The sequence below is a fragment of the Engystomops pustulosus genome, chromosome 1 (assembly GCF_040894005.1).
Source record: "Engystomops pustulosus chromosome 1, aEngPut4.maternal, whole genome shotgun sequence".
NCBI classification, from domain to species: Eukaryota; Metazoa; Chordata; class Amphibia; order Anura; family Leptodactylidae; genus Engystomops; species Engystomops pustulosus.
In genome coordinates, this window is record NC_092411.1 from 170,937,681 (window position 1) to 170,960,941 (window position 23,261).

General features: G+C 39.4%; 1 protein-coding gene across 6 annotated transcripts in view; it reads right to left on the minus strand.

The window, feature by feature from the left end:
• Positions 1 to 4,556: 4,556 nt before the first annotated feature.
• The window catches only part of RANBP3 (RAN binding protein 3), a 144,081-nt gene continuing 125,376 nt past the window's right edge, over positions 4,557 to 23,261 (minus strand). For all 6 annotated transcript variants that reach the window (XM_072113867.1, XM_072113866.1, XM_072113864.1 and 3 more), the window contains 3 exons: positions 14,902 to 15,044; positions 8,860 to 9,043; positions 4,557 to 5,522 (listed from right to left, as the gene is read on the minus strand). In XM_072113867.1, the coding sequence (XP_071969968.1) occupies positions 5,479 to 5,522; positions 8,860 to 9,043; positions 14,902 to 15,044 (371 nt within the window). In that variant the 3' untranslated portion in view covers positions 4,557 to 5,478. The remainder of the gene's footprint in view (positions 5,523 to 8,859; positions 9,044 to 14,901; positions 15,045 to 23,261) is intronic.

Below are 23,261 nucleotides of genomic sequence, written 5' to 3' on the forward strand. Positions count from 1 at the left end.
GGACAACGCATTTTGGAGGTTAACCGCTCCCTTTGTCGTGTCCGAAATATAGGATCTACAATTTGATACAAACATTAAATAAACATAAGAAAATGCATAAAACTGTACATAAAAAGTATATAAAAAGTTTAAATAAATTATAATTCATTGGATAAAACTAGTGTGAGTAAAGGAACCTACTTTAATACAAAAAGAGTGTAATTCATTGGGTTTCAGTTCGTAATAATGGTAATTGGTCACTGAATAAAAAGCTTAAAAAAGAGGAACCCACCCTATTTCGCCCAAATCCAAAGTACGCTAAAATATAGTTTGGAATAAAGGGGCTGTTTGGTTTTAAAACCTAGGAACAGTAGGAAAAGATCATATAGGTGCTACAGTAGGAGGGACATCTGGAATGTAATGTGAAGTGAATCGGTTTTACCTTAAACTTGCTAAGCAGTCTGGGGATAAGTTCTGGTAAAAAAACAAAAACAAAAACGCATTGGAAAGAGAAACCTAAAGTGTCTGATCTAGACACTAAAAGCATGTTTGTAATAGGTATATTGGATGGTAGAATACTTACATTATTTACTGCTGCGAGCTGGCATGCACGCTGTGTGTAGCGTCCGTGACGGCTTTGCGGGTTGAAATGCCGGGAAGTGAAGAACTGTGCAGGCGCCGGATCAGGCACATGCGCAGTGTGTCCCAATCTCTGAGCAGTGGAGAAGAACGGAGATTGTCCGCGCTAGAACCTTGTAGAGGTATGTTTACTGAATGGAGGAATATTGTGGCGATTGTGGAATATATTTAGCAGAGTATACCCTACTTGTACATGATTATATATTCCAGAAGAATTATGCAGGGGCAGAAGGGTAATTGAACCTATAGGGAAAAGGCTATTCTTGGATACAAGGGGAATGAATGGGAATGAATTAATGATTCTAGTCAGATGCATTAGATCTGAAAAAATATGTAAAATAGAGAATGACGATTGGATAGATATAAAGGAACCGAATGCTATATACTGTGCTGCCCGGAGTATAAGCCAATACCCCTAATTTTAACACAAAAACTGGAAAAACCTACTGACTCGAGTATAAGCCGTGGGTGGGAAATGTACTCACCTTCAGACTCCCCCCACCCCCCCTGGCAGGTCCTCTTCTATCCATTGCGGCTCCGGTATCATGTCCCCGCACGGCCCGTCGCTAGCACCATTATGTCAGCCACTTGCTGACATCATAGTGTGTGCAGACGGCGGCGTACACATTAGCGTGCTGCTGACGTCACGATGCCTGCGATGGACCGGGACACAGAGCCGATGCTGGGGCCGCGATGTATGGAAGAGAACAGTACACTTTTTTTCTTGACCCGAGTATAAGCCGATTTAGGGTTTTTCAGCACATTTACATATAGGGTAAATGGAAATATATCTTATATTGGGGCGGGCAAGACAATAATTGCTAGAAAATGATCATATAGGTAAAAAAGCATAAAATGCAAGTAAACTTGAACCATCATGTAGTATTCTGGTGATACTGGTATTATGGCGATTTTGATACATTTCTGCCTTGTAATGTCAATATGGAAGTCTGTCTATGTTTGGCATTTCTACTTGCCACTGCTTTTATGCCTAGTGACCCCACGCAGTAAGGGTTAACAATATTGAAGTATTGAGTGGGCCGTAATGCAATTGTATTATTTATATAATGCTTACCTGCCAACCTGCCTGTGCTGCTAAAAAAATGGTTTTATTGGAGTCCGTAGCTAGGCTGATAACTGGCATTTCCAAGGAGATGCTTAACCTATGGAGCTCCTAGCTAAGGCACATGCACTGCCAATTGAGGCAGCCAGTTGTAAAGAGAAATATAGACGTTTTACGTGTGAAAGCCGTGGGTTCCAATAGTAGTCAAGGAGGTGGCACGTATGAAAAGATATGATATTACAGAGGAGGTGGGCTCTGTAAAGTTTAAAAGTCCAAAAGCTTAGAGTCATGATGTGGACACGGCGCCATACTGCTTTCCCAGGCCAGGTTCCACCAGCTATCACCCAGAGGAGCAAGACTGCAGTGACAGTCAGTCTTGACTAGCAGTTACAATCCACAGTGAAACGGTTATTGGGATTGTAAACAAGAGCCCAATCATACTAAAGAATTACCGCTACTCTGGACCCCCTGATTAACCGCACTTATTTAGAAAAATCAGGGAAAAGTGTGCAGGGCAAAGATATATTAATTAAGGTCAGCCTTAATTATTTGTTTTCTGTAAAGATATACATATATTTTTAACAGTCTGCTTTGGATTTGGCAGATTAGTTCTGCATTAGTGGCATTCCAGACTATGAATAATGGTGTTAACTTTTAATTGTATAGATTAAAATGTAAGTTTTGGCACAGGTCCCACTCACTATCTTATTTTCTTTATTTTGCTACAACACTACATTTCCTATGCAACATCATCTTACAGGAATAAAATAGTGATTTTAGGCAGCCTCCTAAGAAACAAAAAAAGGGCCTTACTTAATCTAAATAAAGCAGACTGAAGGGGATAACAAGAGGAGGGACAAACCTGCAAAGGGGCATCTGGAGCATCTGCAGTTTTGTGGGTCTTCTGGTAACCAGAAGCAGACATAATAGCAGAATGCATAAACATTTAGGAGATGAACACATGATGTTACACAGCTTGAGCACAACTTCAGTACACACACCGAGCCAAGACACAAACCTCAGCATCTCACAGCTCCCTGACTCCCAAATTTTATACACCTGCTTGTCATTGCATCTTCGCTCCTCCCCCTCCTTCGGCTTATCGTGGTGCTCACAAGGGGAGATAACGAGGTGGGTCCTGCCAGGATCTCTCCCAGCTGCACCATGCCGTGTGCCTGTGGCGAAACTCTATTGACAGGTAAAACGACCTGTTGACCTGCCCAATCGTGCCCTTAAAAGGAGGACTTACTTTCAGGAATTGGGGGAGCCGAAGCCCCAGTTACATTGCTCCAGCCCTCCAGGTAATCTCTGACCTCATAGGAGAGCCAGCTAGGATCCACAGATAGGCTGTAAGAGAGGTTGCTCTAATGGCACTGGTCGGAGCAAGGGTCCATGCTTCTCCACGGACAGTAAACAACTTAGGTGAGAAGGGAGAGACCCCCTTTTAAATTGCTCTGTCAGTGCAGTTGTGGAGACTAGCAGAAAATTCAGTTTTTTAATATTTATGCAATTGAGCATTTGAGTCCTGGACAACCGTTATGGCAACTTTTTATGAAAAATATACAGAAACAGCACTGTTTTACGTGTGGGTTTATTTTGATATTGGCAGACTCACTTTCATTGTTTTAATTTTAAAACTCTTAACCCTTTCAAGACCAGCCAATGTAAATATAAATGTTAAAGGTTGTATGGAGAGGGCTCACGGACTGAGCCCTCTCCATACACGGTGGTGGTCAGCTGTATTACACCTGTATCTACCTGTTGGGTTCCACGGTCCAGTTTGACCACAGCACCTAACAGCTCTGCCTGCTGGTGCCACCATCCTGAAACGCTGGTTGGCTGGAGGCAGACTGTTGTATTGCAGTTTATTGTACGAGTGATCAGACCCCCTGGGTTCAAGTACCATAGGTGGGCTAAAGTAAAAAATAAAATAAAAGTAAAAAAAAAACCACACACTAAATAACCCCCTTTCCCTAAAACACACACAAAACAATTATTCCTGGCGATAAACCCTGTAAAACAAAATAGGGCCTAAATGTCCGAATAACCACTATCACTAATTTGTCTCCAATAAAAATCGGAATAAAAAGTGATCAAAAAAGATTGTACAATTTTCAAAATTGTATCAAAGAATACTTTCTTGCATCATAAAAACAATGGCACCTTACATAGCTCCATACACGGAAGTTAGGGAGGTCAGAATATGGCGACACAAGCTGTTTTTCTTGTACAATTTCTGTAATTCATTTAAATTTTATTCAACCACGACCCCCCCACGCGCGCGTGCCATCTCACATAGCTATGACGTATCCATGGTATACCTGGTATGTGTCAGATAGGACCCCCACCCATCAGGTAACCATCAGTACTTACTGGGAATTTGCATAGTTATATTCACAGAAAATTATGAACTACTCCATTAATTCAAAAGGAGTTTCATTAAATTCACACATTTACAGCCCTGTTCAAATACAATACAATATAGAGAAAATACTTTCTGCTACACATCAGTCAATTCATACATGGAGATGGTAAACAAATAGCACAAAACATAAGAGGAGGCATATGTGTTATAACTATACCATCTCCATGTATGAATCGACTTATGTTGTGTATTAGAAGGACTTTTGTATAAATTGTTTCTATTACTTAGTGTCTTTGTGGAACAGACTACTGACACACTAAAAATTTGCTAGCCATTTGTGGTAACCTAAGTAAGCAAAATTTTTATATTGATACATTTTATGTATTTCTGTTTAAATATATGAAGCAAATAGATGTCAGATGTAGATAAATGCTAAAGATGGATTAATAAACAGATGGTGCAGTTTTGCCAAATAGAGAACAATTTGGAACACAATAAAAGAAACACAACTTAGTGTACAGTATTCCTTAACTCTTTCCCTTAAATATGGATACAAAAAAATAACATTTCACTTTCAGCACACAGAAAAGCATATTAATGTCAAACTAATTAAAAACAAAAAACAAAAAACACAACAGAAAAGTTACCCTAAGAAGAAAAAGTAAATGAAAACAGGGTATCATTTGAATGTTGAAGTCCTGAACAAGGAACAGGCCCTTATTTTAAGAGCTCTGTAGAAGTCACTATTACTGAAGTTAAGATTCCAATGTGAAAGACATCACCTTCATGGTAGTTAGATGTAAATGGATGAGGCAGAGCTCCAGTACATGTTCATTAATTTCTTTGTTCCTGTACAAGACTGAAATCCCAATGTAAAATTAACGGATAACGTAATATGTACACTGAAGGTGTTGGCAACAGGATAGAAACTAAAAGTGATGCATATAAAACAGTTACAATCTGGAAAAGCAATGCAGATTGCACAGCTGTTACCAGGAGGGGAAAGAAAAAAAAATTTCACACAGCCCATCAATATGATGAGCCGTTAATTCTCAAGCATTCTACACTGTATATGTTGGATATCTCGTGGATCCCCTCCAAAAACACAATTTATAAAAATGTATGTGTATACATGTGTGTGTGTGTGTGTGTGTGTAATAATATATATTATATATATACACATACATACATACACACACACATATACATGTATATACATATACAAACCCAATGTATTTTTCTGGTTTACTTAAACAAAAAGATAGAACAGTTCATTGGTAAGGAGGGGATGTAAAGTTTGTGTCCTCAGTCCAGCCTTCTAATGAGCAGCCAGTTTTAAATATTCCAAGAGGCATAAAATAGGGGTCCATCTATAGATCGTAGTCCTGCCAGATGAGGACAACCATCCTTCGTAGAACAAGGTAAATGGATGCTATGTACTGGACACAGGTGGCTTGTCTCCTTCGTCACTAGGTGCTACAGAAAGAAGTAAAACAGTGTTACAGTGTTATTAAAATAAGATATGTAATAAAGATGTATGTAGCGCCATCATATTCTGCAGCACAGTACAGATCATGGGGTACATTACAGAGTAATAACATAATCAGATGAAACAATAGGAGTGGGGCCATGCTTGCAAGAGCTTACTGTTTAAGAGGATGAAGGCTGAATCAGAAGGTGACCTGTAAATGGTCCAGACATTAGGCTAATGATATGTACTGAAACCACCTTTCAGCAGTCCACACAGAAACCTGTTTAATGGTAAAAAGTGATGAGGGATTACATATACATTAGGAAACATTATTGGAGGTTTAGGGTTGCACCAATACCAGAATTTTGAGTGTGATACGATACCCAGAAAAGTATTGCGATACTTGATACAATAAAATTATCTGAGTGTTTAGGGTGCGGTCACATGGGGCGTTTACTTTGCATTTAGAAATGCAATGCAATCGTCTGGGGGCGGACTTCAGCCTGATCACATTTGCATTTCCACTGAAACACATGCGATCAGTAACGGTCAGCCAGTGATTTGCCAGGAGAAGCTTTAGTGCTTTATGACAATGTAATGTATGTGCTGTAAAGGTTATCCTGGTAATATTAATATAAAATACTATATTAAATAGTGTCATTTAGGGCTAATGTACACAGGTGTTTTTGGATGTCCGTGTGCACACCTGTTTTTGGGGATGGCAAACGGATCCATTGTTTCCTATGGGTTTGTACACATGACCATTTTTTTTCACGGGTGTGTAGACAAATTTCAGCATGCATTATTTTTTTGTCTAGCAACCAGTCCACATACATCCATAGAAGTCAATAGATTCGCAATAAAAAATGGACGGCACGTGCATGACATCCGTACGCAGAGTGTCTTTTTCTTCAAAAGTCGCTAGGCAACCAACTGGCCAGGGCAAGAAGTAGATTAGAAACCAATTAAGGGTTTTTTTTTGCGTATGTGAAAAAAATGGATGTCTTACGGATACAATATGAACTGATCACAGACATGAGCAGGGGACACGCCTGGATGAATGATGCCTTATTTTTTGTCTTATACATTTTTATTAATTTCATTTAACTGTATTATATGCTTAAATAATAATCCATAATAATCTAAAAAAAAATACTCTCAATAATAATAATCTGCGAGAAGATGTATCTCTATATACCAGTGTATTATCCCCTTCCCGCCGCAGCCCCTTTTTTCGCTTTTGCGGTTTCAATTTTTCACTCCCCACCTTCAAAAATCTTAACTTTTTTACAATTTTTTTTTTTTTTGGCAATTTGGACATATAAGGGCTTAATTTTTGCGACATGAGATGCAGTTTACAAATACTTCATTTTAGTGGGTCTGTAGCTTTTTGATGAGATTTTATTAACTCTTGAATGTATGGGTGAAAAGAAAATTGTCAATTTTGGTTTCTTGCTTTCTTTTTGTACTTTTTGGGGGTCGTGCAGCGTACACTAAAAATACAACATTATCTTTATTCTATAGGTCACTACGATTACGGTGATACCTCATTTATATAGTTTTTCATTTATTTTTACAATTTTACTGAAAAAAAAAAAAAAGAACATAGAGGTAATCTCATTTGTTTTTGCATTGCCATCTTTTCGGAGACGTAACTTTAATATTTTTTGGTTGACAGCTAGTTAAGGGCTTATTTTTTACATGTTGAGTTGTCCTTTTCAGTGGTACCATTTTGGCGCACATAATTTTTTTAAATCACTTTTTAGAACATTTTCGAGATTTTTGGCGAGTTTTTCGGGTTTTGTTTTTACGGTGTTCACAGAGCGAGCCCAATAATGTTTCTGAATTATTGTACGCATTGTTACGGGCGCGGCGATACCAAATATGTGGGTTTTTTGGGCAATTTTGTGGGTTTTTTTTTTACTTTATTACATGTGTGTAGGAAAAGTTTGTGTTTAGGGGACTTTAACTTTATTTAATTCTTTTTATTAAAAAATGTTTTTATGTAATGTTTTTAACTTTTTTAAAAATTTACTTTTACAGGTTGGCTTGAACACTTTAAATGCCCCTAACACGCCAGGGTCAGCGCAACGTGCTAGGGGTTAACACCCGCGATCGGTGTTAGAGGCGGGTGTCGGCTATAATAAATAGCCCACACCCGAAGCTTCAGGAGGCGGCCCCAGAAGTTTGACGTAATAATACTGCAAATTGCTGGAACGCACCTCCCTCGATGCAGTACTATTACGTCAAATGTCGGTAAGGGGTTAAGGGCACATTTGAAAATTTGGGAAGGAAGAAAGTAAAATAAGATCACTGGAGATTCGAAGAGCATGGGCTGGGTGATAGAATAATATGTTGGCAGAGAAGTAGGGAGCTGTAGCATTGTGCAGTTTTTTTGTGGATAAGGGTAATTCATTTGAATTGAATATGGAAGGTGATGGGCTGCAAGTCAGTGACTGACACAGAGAGGAAGCATCTGCATAGCATGGGGATTGATGGACCCTACTGGTTGCTGCATTATGAATCAATTGTAGAGGATACAGTTTAGTAATTAGGAGACCAATTAGAAGGGAGTTACAGTAGTTAAGACAAGGGGTTTTAGGGGTTTCCACGGTCAAGAACGTACAAATTCTGGAAATGTGGAAATGTTTTTGAGGCAAGTGACAGGAGCTACAAGTGATAGCAAACTAGAGGTCAGAGTCTGGCACAATCACAAGACAGCAGGCCTACTGCATGGGGTTATGGAGATAACTGTAATTGAGATGGAGATGTTGGGGTTAGCTTGATAAGTAGATGGTGGAAAAGATAAAAAGTCTTAGAAAGATTTAGCTTCAGGAAGAGAGGTCATAACATTAGGTCTGGTGTTTAGCAGTAAGACAGGGTTGATGTTACGAGCACAAGTATATAGCTGGGTATCATCAGCATAAAGATGATACTGAAAATCAAATCTGCTAATGGTTTGTCCAATATAGAGGGAAGAGAGAAGAGAACCAAGGACTGAGCCCTAAAGAACCCTGAGAGTAAGAGGAGATTAGAGAGATCCACAGAAAGAAACACTAAAAGTGCGGTCAGAAACTAGGACATTGTCTTTCAGTTCAACAGAGTGAGACTTGAGGAGGAGCGGGTGGTCTACAGCATCAAGTTTTTGATGATTAGTGTTCTATTGTTTCATCTGACATGTTATTGCTCTGTAAAGTCTTATATTGTGTGCAGAATATAATTGTGCGATATAAAGATAGATATCTATCTCTATACAACTATCTATACATCTCTATACAACCATCTCTAAATAAAAAAATAAGATGAGGAGTAATAGAAATGTGCATTACTGTCTCTACTTACCACTTGTAGCTGCTACTGCAGGGGTAAGGACATCGTCATCATCACTGTCTTCCTCATTAGATTGTGTGACCTCCCTTGGTGGTTCTGGACACTTTATGTCAGCCTCCTGCTCCACACGACTCCGGAGGGCAAGGATACGGTGATGAATTGCAGCAAAGAGCTGCCCTGTGTCTTTAGAACTTGCCTGTGAACATATTTCTGTATTAAGATTCATCAATTTCTTTTCTTTGTGTAATGACTTTTGGTACTAATAAAACTTGTGGCTTTCAGTAGGCTACACACAAAACAAATAAAAGGGAACACAGAGATGACGCATCCTATATCTGAATTAATGAAATATTTTCCATTAACAGTCAGCATAGTGTCCAGAGGCTAGAACGCTGTCTCCACCTTCGTGGAAGGAGGAACAGGAGGACCACTGATCTCCAGCACAAACTGTTAGAAACTGACTTTGAGGATGGAATGAGGGCTTGTTGTCCAGAGATGGGGGTTGTGCTCACAGCCCAAAGCTGTGCAGGACACTTGAGAATTTGCCAATCCTGGTGTTCTCTGGCAAATGCCAACTGGCACCATGTGCTCTCCACGGATAAGCACATGACTGACGTCTTCACACTGAGCACGACAGACGTGACAAAGTCTAGAGATGCAGTGGAGAGCGATCCTTCAGCGTGACCAGTTTGACAGTGGGTCAATAATAATGTGGAGTGGCATTTCTTTGGAGAGCGGAAATCGTCAAACCCCTTGTGAGACCATTAAGCTGGTGCGGTTGGCCCTGGTTTCCTCCTAATACAGGACAATACTAGACCTCATATGGCTGGAGTGTATCGGCAGTTCATACAAGATGAAGGCACTGAAGCTACGGAAAGGCCCGCTCATTCCCCAGACCTGAATCCAATTGAGCACATCTGGGACATCATGTCACACTACACCTACCGACGTCACATTGCACCACAGACTGTCCAGGTGTTGGCGGATACTTTAGACCAGGTGTGAGAGGAGATCACTCAGAAGACCATTCGCAACGTCATCAGCAGCATGCCGAGGGGTTGTGGGGAGGTCATACAGGCAATTGGAAGCCATACACAACACTGAGCCTCAATTTGTCTTGTTTTATGGACATTAAATCAAAGTTAGAACAGCCTGTAGTTGCAAATCTGCCTTTCTGCTTTCTCTAAGCATTTGCATTACAATATAATTGTGTGTTATAACTTACCTTGCACCCTGACAAAATCCTCTGTATAGTCTTAGGGGTGGGCTCTGGTTTGGATGCATTTTAAAAAACAACAGGGACTTGTCTGTGCTGCTGACTGCTCAGCTCTGGGCCCCCACCTTTGTGCTTTTGTACAGCTCTTCCCTCTTGCTCCTTCACAGAGCTCACAGCCGATGAGCTGATATGTCTGCAGCACAGACAAGTCACATGTTTCTTGAAATGCATCCAAACCAAATCCCAACAAAGCAGTACACAGAGGATTTTAATAGGCTGCAAGTTATAAAACACACAATCATATTGTAATGCAAATGCTTAGAAAAAGCAGAAAGGCGATGCAGATGTGATGGGCTTCTGTAATCTGTCTTTAGTTAAAACGAGGTCCCTGGTGACAGGTTCCCTTTAATTTTAGGGGAGACTCCAAATCCAGGCCTCCATTGGTTAATAAATTTGATTTCCTTTGAATATTTTTTGTGATTTTGCTGTAAGCACATTCAACTTTGTACAGAAGAAAGTTTTGTATGAAAATATTTCATTCATTCAGATCTAGAATGTGTCATTTGAGTTGTCCCTGGTGTGTGTATATGTGTGTGTGTGGTGTGTGTGGTGTGTGTGGTGTGTGGTGTGTGTGTGTGTGGTGTGTGGTGTGTGTGTGTGTGGTGTGTGGTGTGTGTGTGTGGTGTGTGTGTGTGGTGTGTGTGGTGTGTGTGTGTGTGGTGTGTGTGGTGTGTGTGTGGTGTGTGTGTGTGTGGTGTGTGTGTGTGTGGTGTGTGTGGTGTGTGTGAAAGTAAGAATGTGAATTTCAAATACAGATCCAAATGATCAACTGGCTTTAAAGGAAATCTACCACCAGGATAAAGGATTGTAAACCAAGCACACTGACATACTGATATGTGCCCCTTCTGGCAGAAGATACTCTTCTTGTAGCTTTGTATGCCTTTGTTTTTAAGAAAAAGAGGTTTTACAAATTATTCAAATGAGCCTTCGGGGCTCCAAGCACCATTGACATTTATATTATCTGGAGCCCCGGAGGCTCATTTGCATAATTTGTGAAACCTTTTTATTGTAAAAACAAGGTCCTAAGAAGCTAAAAGAAAACCAGAACCTGCCAGAGGGCCACTCACCAGTATGTCAGTGTGCTTGGTTTACAATCCTTCATCCTGGTGGTAGATTTCCTTTAAGAAAGAAAAAAACAAAACAAAACGATTTCCTATTTACTACAGTGGTTTCAGCAGTGTGCTCTTTTCCCCGGCGGCCCATGTATGTTTATAGAAGCTGGTGGTGCAATCCCGACCTCTGCTGCACAGCTGCCCCTCCCTGTACTTTTGATGTAGCAGGCAGGTGCCAGTAGTCAAGATGGCGCTGTTGGTCTCTTTGAACAAACAGTGGCAGGCAATGATGGCCAGCGTCATGGGAGTCCCACATTAGCAGAGAACAAGGAGACTTTTTTTTTTTTTAATTAACCCCTTCCACAGCCCTTTTGCGTTTTCAATTTTCGCTCCCCACCTTCAAAAATCTATAACTTTTTTATATTTCCATGTACAGAGCTATTTTCTGCACAACAAATTACACTTCAAAATGGTGGTATTTAATATTTCATGCTGTGTACTGGGAAGCAGTAAAAAAATTCCAAATGCAGTGAAATTGGTAAAAACCGCATGTGTGCCGTATTCTTGTGGGCTTGGATTTTACGCATTTCAATGTAAGCCCACAAATGACATGTATACTTTATTCTTTCGGTCGGTACGATTATGGGGATACCAAATTTGCATAAGGTTTTAGGTTTTCATACATTTACAAAAATTAAAACCTCCTGTACAAAATTTTTTTGGGGGATTTTGCCATCTTCTGGCGCTAATAACTTTTTTATGTTTTGGTATACAGAGCTTTGGGAGGTGTCGTTTTTTGCGGCTTTTGATGACGTTTACTGTTTAATGTTATTGTTATTTTTAGGAATGTACAACCTTTTGATACCTTTTTATAATTTTTTTTTTTTTAAATGCCAAAAAAGTGCAATTTTTAACTTTGGGTTCTATTTTCCGTTACGGGGCTAAACGCAGTGAAAAACCGTTATTATATTTTGATAGATCGGGCATTTTCAGACACGTAGATACCGAATGTGTTTATATTTAGATCAGTTCTACAGAAAGGGAAGAGCCGAGGCTCTCATGGAGACAGATCACCGCTCACCGATGACATCACAGGGAGCGCAGATCCTCGGCAAGATGACGTCACCCATGCGACGCCATCTTTTTGAACCCGCCGCCAGCAATCAGCGGGAAAACACCAGCAATCGGTGCTGGCAACAATCGCAGGTGTTACCAGTAAGCCTTTGCTGCAATATGCAGCCCGTGAGCCCTCTCCATGCACCCGCACCAGGCATGTGATGTAGTATTACGTCACATGTCGATAAGGGGTTAAAGCCCCTTCGCCCATATGCTGTATAAATTTTTTTTTAATCTCCGGACAACACTTTTGAAGGGGAGATTTTCTCTGAAATGGTAAACTGTTTCTAGGTGGAATGGTATAGAAGTCATATAATTCTAAAGTGCCTAAATGACTGTCACCTGAAGAAAGCATGGAGAAGGAGCTGCAGGGAAGGCAGAGTCAACAGTTTTCAAACAGTACATACACTATCTGCATATGTAGCTGATCTCGTGGGATGGATCTGGTTAGTAGGATAAAAAAATTCTACTAGACAACACCCATCAGTTATAAATAGGAGAGAAACAGTGTGCGGCCACAGGCACACGGCCCTGCGGCCAAAGATCACTGGCCGACTTAACTTTACAATGCCTTCCCCTGGCTCGGTGTCGCTCTGTGCGGCCGTCATACAGACCATGGCTGATATCGTCGGAGAAACATTTTTGTGCTAAAAAAACTCAGCTTATACTCGAGAATATATGGAACACAAAGTACACAAAGGAAACCTACCATCAAAATCATTCATGATAAACCGGTGACACTTACTCACAGATCCATGCAATGTAATTGTGCTAGTCTTCTTCAGTTTGTTTTCCAAGGCATCCACTAAAATCTCCTTTAAAAATGCTATTGAGCCACAAGAGCACATCGTTTTGTTATCAGAGTCGCTCCAGGTTGTGGAATTTAACCCCTTACCGACATGTGACGTAATACTACATCACATGCAGGGTGTGGGTGCATGGAGAGGTCTCAGGGGCTGAGCCCTCTCCATAACCGGTAAGTCTCCATAACGGGCAAAGGCTTACTGGTAACACCCGTGATCGGTGCCAGCAGCGATCGTGGGTGTTTTCGCGCCAATTGCCGCCTTCAAAAAGGTGGCAGCGCATGGGTGCCGCCATCTTTCTGAGGATCGTCGCTCCCCGTGACGTCATCGGGGAGCGGCGATCCGTCGCCATGGTAGCCTCGGGTCTTCCGAAGACCAGAGGCAACTTCGAATTAACTCATTCATTTCACATTGAAATGAATGAGTAGTAAAATCCACATATACCCTAGTACCCTAGGGAGTCTGAAAAATAGTAAAAAGGAAAAAAAAAAAAAATTATAATAAAAAAAACCCTAAAAACTCAAATCACCCCCCTTTCCCTGAAACTCAAATATAAATAAACCATAAAAATCATAAACACATAAGGTATCGACACGTCTGAAAATGCCCAATCGAAATATAATCATGGGTTTTTACTGCGTTTAACCCTGTAACGGAAAACCATGCCCAAAGTTGAAAATGGCACATTTTTGCCATTTCAAAAATTCTATAAAAAGTGATCAAAAGGTTGTACGGTCCTAAAAATAACAACATTATAAACGTCATCAAAATCCGCAAAAAACGCCACCTCCCAAAGCGCCTTACACCAAAGTCAAAGATGCCAAAATTCCAAAGAATTTTTTGGTACAGGAGATTAATTTTTTTTTTCAATGTATGAAAACATAAAACCTATACAAATTTGGTATTCCCGTTATTGTACCGACCCAAAGAATAAAGTAGACATGTCATTTGGGGCGTACAGTGAAATCCGTAAAATCCAAGCCCACAAGAATATGGCACAAATGCGGTTTTTAACAATTTCACTGGATTTGGAATTTTTATCCCCGCTTCCCAGTACATGGCATGGAATATTAAATACAACCATTTTGAAGTGTAATTTGTTACACAGAAAATAAGCCATCGCAAAGCTCCGTACATGGAAAAATATAAAAGTTACAGACTTTGAAGGTGGGGAGTAAAAAATAAAAACGCAAAAACAAAAAAGAGCCGCTATGCTGTCACCCCCTCCCCCTGTACTTTCCCACCCCCTTTTGGGGACAAAGCTTCAGCTCGGTGTAAAAGACAAAGCATGGAGGGCTCTGATAACACCTCCAGTGCACTTCAATCTCATTGGCTTAATTAAAAAGAATATTCTAGAAAGTAGATTCCCTTAAATTTAGGTGACCAGTACCAGGGAGCTTTAAATAAGGCAAATAAAATTATGGGATGTATAGAGATAGAGCTTCTTATGGACATGCATTTGTTTTATTTAATTCAATTTCACTGCAGTTCATTTGTTTATAGCTTCCCAGTACATTGCATGGAATATTAAATGATGTCACTAGGAATTCAAAAACAAGCCGACAAACATCTCTAAACATAAAAGCAATATTTTTTGAAAGGAGGAGCATTAGCGGAAGCACAAAAACAGAATAAGGCATCAGTGACAAGGCGTTAATGGAACAAATCAGAACTTTTCTAGAGCCGACTCTACTACACGGGTTTGTCAAAATAAAATGGTCAACCACTTTACATAAAAATAATCATAATGGTAAAATGTAATCTCCCCCCCCCCCCCAACATATAGGTGTGCTTAGAATATACTCACAGATATCAGAAAAACTTTAACACCCTGGTCCTCAGTGTCCATTGCAGTAATACGAATGCTCTTCTCACTGGCCTTGTCAATCTGCATTTGTGCCCAGAGCTTCGTATTGAGGATTAGCCTCAGACTTCCCTGTGTACGCATAACTGAAAAAAAAAACAAAAAAAAAAACAGGTAAACTGGTATAACCTGGTATATTTTTGAATTTTCTCTCAGGCCACTAATCCCAATAACAAACTTAAACCTCGTTATGTTATAGGGGTTTTATATGCGCTGGTCACCACACTTGCATCACATTCAAGACAGACCGGATTAAAATAAAAGACAACACCTCAATGGAAAACGTCATCATAGCATCCACTACTAAGAGGATGTCAAATGCTATGGTCAAAAGCAACTGTGGCATTTTAATGAGTCACAGTATTTAGTTGGAGGATGCAGATTGAGAAATGGTTAAACCCTACAAAAATAATTTTCTTCACTTTGCCATATTCTGAGTCCAGTAACTTTTTCATACTTCAGTGTTCGGACCTGTGTAAGACGTAAATTTCTGCGAGATGTGCTTCGATTGCTCTCATTTTAGGGACCAAAGCACTCACTTTTTATTAAAAATGTTTGTGTTGCCAAGATGGCAAAGTGTTGATTCAGACATTTGCGGGTTGGGCAAAAAATGCGTTCCAGTCCGATGGAGTTAAAGTCTTTGTTATGATGTTCTATAAAATGTTTGGCATCCCCGGAAGCATGGATATCTCTGTTTTTGATGTTAGTGATATGCTGACTAATTCTTGTTTTAATGCATCCTATGGAGTAGACTGCGTGATGTGAGTCACAATTGATGAATGCATTGATTTTGTGTGTCTTGTATGGAATGATATTGAATTCTAGTGTTTTGTTGATAGCAAGAGCACATTCGTAAAACCCTTTGATTGACAGCCAATTTTTGTCATGTGATCTGGTGTCTATCATACTTGGAGATAAAATGTTGGCTAGTGTTTGGCCTCACATCTGTGTCCCTTTTTCATTATTTCATGGAGAATGGTCTCTTGATTTAACATAGAAAACAGAAATATATTCCTATGTTGACAGCTTGAAAGTCCAAGCAATCAGAACAGATTTGTTTCGCACGTACAAATTCACCATAGGGAATTGCATGATTTGTGTGTATAGGGTGGCAACTAGTTGCAGATAATATGGCATTCCCTGCTAGAGGTTTAGTGTACATGGAAGTAGTGACACTATTACACGTAGGTGATGCTGTGAGGGAAATGTCTAGAAAATGTATATTAAGTGATGGCTTTTCGTAGGTGAATCTGAGATTGATGTCACTGTTAATGTATTCGACAAAATCTTGAACCACCTCCTTTTTCCCCTGCCAGACTAGGATGATGTCGTCCACATATTGAATATAAAATGTAATATCAAAGAAAAATGGGTTCGAGACTGAGAATTTAGACCCCATTGGGGCTCCACAAATTTGTAAAAAAATTATTCAACATATAAAAATACTATGTAGATAGTATTTTATGGCATTTATAGCTGCATGATGTGGGATGCATGAATATAAATTAACAACATCACAAGTGACAAAATTAAATGTGTTTTTCCAATCAAAATTTTGGAATGTTCTAAGAATGTCGGATCCATTTTTAAAAAATCTAGGAGTTCGAAGAACTAGAGGTTGTAGATGGACATCTACCCATGCACTGAGCCTTACATATCGGAAGCTTCCAAGTAATCCTACCGATCAGGTTAAAAACATTTTAAACCACACCAACGCTGAGGGTGTTGCTTTAGGGTTATTAGATCAAATGACAGCCAAATACTTAGTCGTAGACAACTCATGTATGCCAATATTCCACGAGTTTCCCCAAAACCCCCTCCGCCCTATCATTTCTGGCATTGGATCTCTCAATGAGAGGCTCAGTGCATGGGTAGATGCCCATCTACAACCTCTAGTTCTCAGAACTCCTGGATTTCCGACATTCTTAGAACATTCCAAAATTTTTATTGGAAAAACACATTTCATTTTGTCACTTGTGATGTTGTTAATTTATATTCATGCATTCCACATCATGCAGATATAAATGCCATAAAATACCATCTACATAGATATAACGCCTATAACTGCAATCTCCAAATTTTCATTGTATTGGCTATTGAGTTTCTGTTAAAAAGCTATATTTTTATGTTCAATAACAATTTTTTACAAATTTGTAGAGCCCCAATGGGGTCTAAAGAAAACAAATTGATTGCAAGAGGGTATTCTAGAAAAATTGCAACTAATGCCCACTACACAGCAAATAACGTCAATAGAAATGCCCTCTTAACATCAGAAAAGATGCAAAGGAGGAAACATACAGCACACCCACCTTTAGCACTTCATACTGTCCCCAATGCAATGCCATTAAAAGGATCATACAGACATATATTCCTATGTTAAATCAAGAGACCATTCTCCATGAAATAATGAAAAAGGGACAGAGATGTGTACCCAAAAGAGTCCATACACTAGCCAACATTTTATCTCCAAGTATGATAGACACCAGATCACATGACAAAACTTGGCTGCCAATCAAAGGGTTTTACAGATGTGGTGGGTCCCGATGCACTGTATGTGCTATTGAATTCTAGTGTTTTGTTGATTGCAATATCAATCCATATAAGATCCACAAAATCAATTCTTACATCACATCTCACAATCTACTCCATAGGATTCTTCGAATGCATGTGAATCTATGAGGGGCGCACAGTTCAGAAACTTAAAACAAGAATTAGTCAGCACATCACTAACATCAAAAACGGAGATATCTATGCTTCCGGGGCAGCTAAACATTTAATAGATCATAATAAAGACCTTTCCTCGTTTCGCTTCATTGGACTGGAGCGTGTTTTTTGCCCAACCCGAGGGGGCGATTGAAGAAAAAAAAAACTTCTTAAACGTGAAGCATATTGGATCTTGTCATTAGGATCGAGATATCCAGGAGGAATGAATTCTAAAAATTATTTATCCTACATCTACTGAGACTTTCAAAAAGACGCCCCGCAAACAAACTCATGTTCACACCATATGAACGAGTTTGATGCGCACAACTTACTAAGCAACATAAGACACATTTTCAATCACACAAGTCATGTATATTTTCAGATTTAAAGCTATTTATTTTTATATTGCATTTATGTTGTCCTTCTGTTGCAATCAAGGTATAAACTGCTACCAGGGATTGACAATCTTGAACCTACCAATATATGAATAACAATATCCAATAGACATTCTATATCCAATAATTGATATATTGAAAATAATATGATTCAATAATATTCTATATATGGTGCCTTCCATTTTTGAATTGTAGACACATTATTTGTACCTTTCTTATACACTGCCGTAAGCCCCTGCATAGTTGGTTCCACCCAGACCGGATATGACGTATCTGAGCAACCAGGTGCGCATAGGTAATTTAAATGTGTTATTTTTGTTTTTATATTCACCATGAGTAAGGCTTAGGAATAAGATCTAAAAGCAAAATTGCTCTGTAGCAGAGTAAAATTATAATATGTGAATAAATCCTTTAGGACACAGCAGTGCATGAGCAAAATTGTGAGAACCATCAACCAGACATGAGCCAAATTATTTGGTCCCTTGCTGATTTTTACCCACTGACAAATACATAAACATATAATATATACGTATATAATTTTAAAAGTTTTTAAATTCAAGAAAATCACATTGTAGAAACTAAATAAAGTTATTTTGCAGTGAGACTGAATTTGAATCCCTTAGTAAACAATACTTTATACTTGTGGAAAAACCCTTGTTGGCAAGCACCACAGTGAGGTTTTTTGTAGTTGTTGAGGAGGTTTGCATTGGCGTCAGGAGGAATTTTGTTCCACTCCTCTTTTCAGTTAATCTTCAAATTAAGATTTTGAGGTTGACGTTTGGCATGGCGGGAGCTGAAGCTCTGAGTTAAGTTTTTTATGGGATTCAATTTGAGCCCCTCCATTACTGCCTTGGCTGCACATTTTGGGTCATTGTTTTGCTTGAAAACCCATTTTTAGTGTCCTGGCGGAGGGAAGGAGGTTGTCGCTCAGGATTTTACGGTACATGGCTCAATCCATTCCCCTTTTGGATTACCCAAAAAAAGAAAACCTACCATAAATTGCTGCTAAATAACATTTCCCATATATATATGCTTTGTGTGGATATTATTAATGTCATAAGGCTTACTAATCAAACATTGATTTCCAGTATTGACTTTTTTTGGGATCATTATTGTTTTTCATGATATTTAAAAACTATATTACAAACCCCCTCTCAATTTTCCAATATGCACCCCTCAAACGATTAGAAACCGCTTTTAGGAATATTGTTAACTTAGATCTTCATAGAAGATACCCTTATTCTTGCCTGCAAAAAGGACGAACAATCTATCTGATATTCTCCATCCAGAGGTTCTGGCTAGATAGATGTAAAAAAGGCTATAGAAGTCTAACTTGTGGAACTCTGACCCCCTATCTGATAATGGCTCATCACAAAACGAGTGGAGTCTAATTTCCGGTAAACAATGAAATTTTGAGGCCACTTTGGGAAGAAATGCTGGGTCCGTAACCAGTACTACCCTATCCTCCAAAATTCTTGTGTATGGGGCTCCAAATGGGGAGGTGATTGCAACCAGGAATACTAATTTAATGGTTAACCACTGGTTACCAAACAGGATGTAGTAATTACCTTATGAGAAAGTTCTTTATTGGTCAGAATCTGCCTTTTAAGTTCCAGGCCGTCAGATGGAGTCCCCTTCTGGCCCAAACAGGCCTGGTTTGTTTTCAGTGATAAGGGAATTATCAGTATTACTCTAGACTGGTCTTGATGTATCTAACTCTTGGAAGGAGTGTTAGGGCAGGGAAAGCATATGAGAGGCTGAAGTCCCACTTTCTTGACGATAATCCACACACCTCGGCTACTCTCTTGGGTCCCGGGAGCAAAATTCTCTTAACAGTCTGTTCTTTCATGTTGCGAACAGGTCTATTCACTCCGCCCACACACGTTATGATGCAGCAGTGTCACATGGGGCAATTCCTTAATGGGAGAGGGCTGCATGTGGCATACCATTACTGGGGCAAGGCTGCTGGGCATTACGATAGTGGGGGAAGGCTGCTGGGCATTTTGTGGCGGTTGTGTCTGCAAGTAGAATTTCCCATTTAATGTAAAATAATTCCATGTGAAAATAAACTAAAGCTTTTAAAGGAAACCTACCACATGGAATGGTAGGTGTAATATGCAAATACCGAGCAGCAGCTCAGGGTGAGCTGGTGCCGGAGCTTATTTTAGTTAGTGTCCTAAACCGCTGCATCGCGGTTTTAACACTTTTTAATGTTTATATGTGAAGCAGCTTCGGCTATAAAGATTAAAAAGTGTTCACACCGCGACACAGCAGTTTAGGACACCAACGAAAAATAAGCTCCGGCACCAGCTCATCCTGAGCTGGTGCTCGGCATTTGCATATTACATCTACCATTCCATGTGGTAGGTTTCCTTTAAGACATTTTGTCTAATAGAAAATTTTCTTTTTAGTAGTTTAGGAAATACACAGCATTCTTACAATCTTATCCTAATTAGCCTTATGCTATTGTATAAGCAAGTTATTTATTCCTGCAAAATTTGCATTGAGTTCCGTATATATGACCAAATTTAAACCCGTGATTGCAGATTTTATTCCTCTAGTTGCAACATTTTATAACAGTGGTGGCGAACCTATGGCAGGCGTGCTGGGTGCGGACAAGCAATGTATCCTGCGACTGATCCCAAGTCTCTAATCCAGCTGTTCAGTCTGTCCTTATGGTACCTGCTGGTCGCTGCCGTCTGCTCACAGGTGACTGATAATATTGCACCAACTGTATATTTGTTTGTTACTCTTCTAGTAACTTCTTATTCCCTTGTTTTTAAGAAACAAAGATTTTAAAAATTCTATAAATGAGCCTTAGGGGCTCCAGGCTCCACTGACATCTATGGAGTCCTGATCCCCTCAGGTACATTTGCTTAATTATTAATTTATTTTTTTTTAATAAGAAGCTAAAAAGAACAGAACCTGTGAACACACCAGATTGTAAGCGTGCTTAGTTTACAATCCTTCATCCTGGTGGTAGATCTCCTTTAACAAACAAAGCTATTCATATTACAATACATTCAAGACATCTCATAACTACATGTCCCTTTGATCCTCCAAATAAAATAACACAGGTTTCTTAAGAGGGATCACCACCAGTTAGGTTAGGGGGATCAAGAATTCAGCTATATTTATCCTATCTAAATAGTATTTCAAACAGTTGAGTGTTTTTTAAAGTAGAAATTAAAGTTACATAACTATTACCTTGCATTTTGGTGTAAACAAACAAACAACCAGGTAAACGTGTTACACAATTACAATATCGTAGCAGCACTTAAACGGGTAATCTCATCAGGACAGCCACAATGAATTTAATCAATTTGCAATATACATTGGAGATAAAAATTGGAGCATGTAGGACAGTGATGGCTAACCTATGACACGCGTGTCAGTGCTGACACGCGTAGCCATTTTCACTGACACGCGACTGCCTGAGAGTTAAGTTTCATCCTACATGACCAGGTACAGTAGCCAGGAGGCTGAGAGATTGCACTGAGCTTCCAGCACTCTCCCCACCTCCTCCTCCCCCGGGCCGGCCCCTCCACATGTGTGAGCTGTGCCTAGTGTCTCCAGTCAGCACAGGTATCAGCATGGGGCACAGAAGGAGAGGTGACCTGGCCATACACCCAGGAGGCTCCTCTGCAGCTCCTGATAGTTGTGGTGGGGGGAAGATGGCAGCACAGTCAGAGGTCACATCGCTGCTGCCTTGTGTGATGTCCCAGCAGCTGCCACCTCTACACTGACCATCTCCACAGCAGGGGCCAGGGAGGACAACCACTCTCATCATACAGTAAGTAAGGCGAGTGCACTGTATGATAGAAGACAGTCATCAGGGCTTGTGTGTCAGTTTTGTGACGTATAAGCCCTGAAATAGTCGCAACGCCTTGCAAATTGCCATACATTGTGATTGTTTTGCTCCTCACACCTTCTCCATGCCAAGAGGGCATGAAGAAAATGCAGACAGCGGCGCCTGCGCCCTCGCTTTCATGACTGAAAGTTCATAGGTTACTAAGCATTTACACACGTGTCTGATTGTAACCAATCTATTACAATGTGCGATTTGCACATAGTAATAGAGGATTGGGAAAATCCCGATATACTGCCAGACTGTAGTAAGGCAGTACATGGTAGGATCAATCAGACAACCTACGGTTAAAGTACCCTAGAAGTTAAATAGTATACATATTTATTTAAACTATAAATATCACAAAATTATGTTTTTTTTTGTCAAGGTGACACCACCCGAGTTATGCTTGGTTTTTTGGCGAATTTTGACACACCAAGCTCAAAAGGTTGCCCATCACTGATGTAGGATTACATAATTTATGAAAAATCATGTTATCTAGATTGATGAACATTTGAAGGAATTTTGTAAGGGGTATACAATGGCACAAAAGAACGTTCTCAAATCTTAATCCCCTAATCATCCATACATGATAAAGAGAACAACCACATAGCAATTTTGCTCAGTTTTTGCTGAATTTGCTTCACAAGCAGACCACATACTGTGGAACCAAAGCTGGCCTCTTTAACCCTTTAAGGACGTAGACTGTTTAAAGCTTAAGGCTCAGCCCCAATTTTTATGTTCTGACTTGCGTCGTTTTATATTGTTATAACTTTTGAAAACTTATCAAAGCGATGAGATAGTTTCTTCACATGTTGTATTTCATTTTAGTGGTAAATTTTGGCTGAAAAGTTCTGCATTTCTTTAGAAAAAAAAAAATTATAAAATTTTTATAAAATTTGACAGATTTACCACCTAAATAAGCTGCAGCATAACATTTTTCATGGCTTCTTTACATTTTCATAATTTTTGAAATGTCTGGCTAATTTATTTCGATGTCAAGCAGCTTACAAATCGATTATCTTTTCTGCATTTTCAGAATTTACTGGGATAATTACAGTTTTGATCGAAATTTAAAAAATTTTTCATTAAAATCACCCTATATAATCAACCCATTTTCAAATCTGCACCCATCAAACTATCAGAAACAGCTTTCAGGAAGATTGTTAAGCCCTTGATATCTAATTAAAATCAAAATAGAGGTCAAATTTTGTCAGTTGTCAAATCTACGCATTTCCAAAAGATAAAAAGAGAAAACCATTCTTACAATTTGTTCTACAATTTCTACAGAGTATAGAGACCCCCCCACATGTGGCCTTTATATTGGATTGCTTGTTCATGATAATACTCTGCAATAC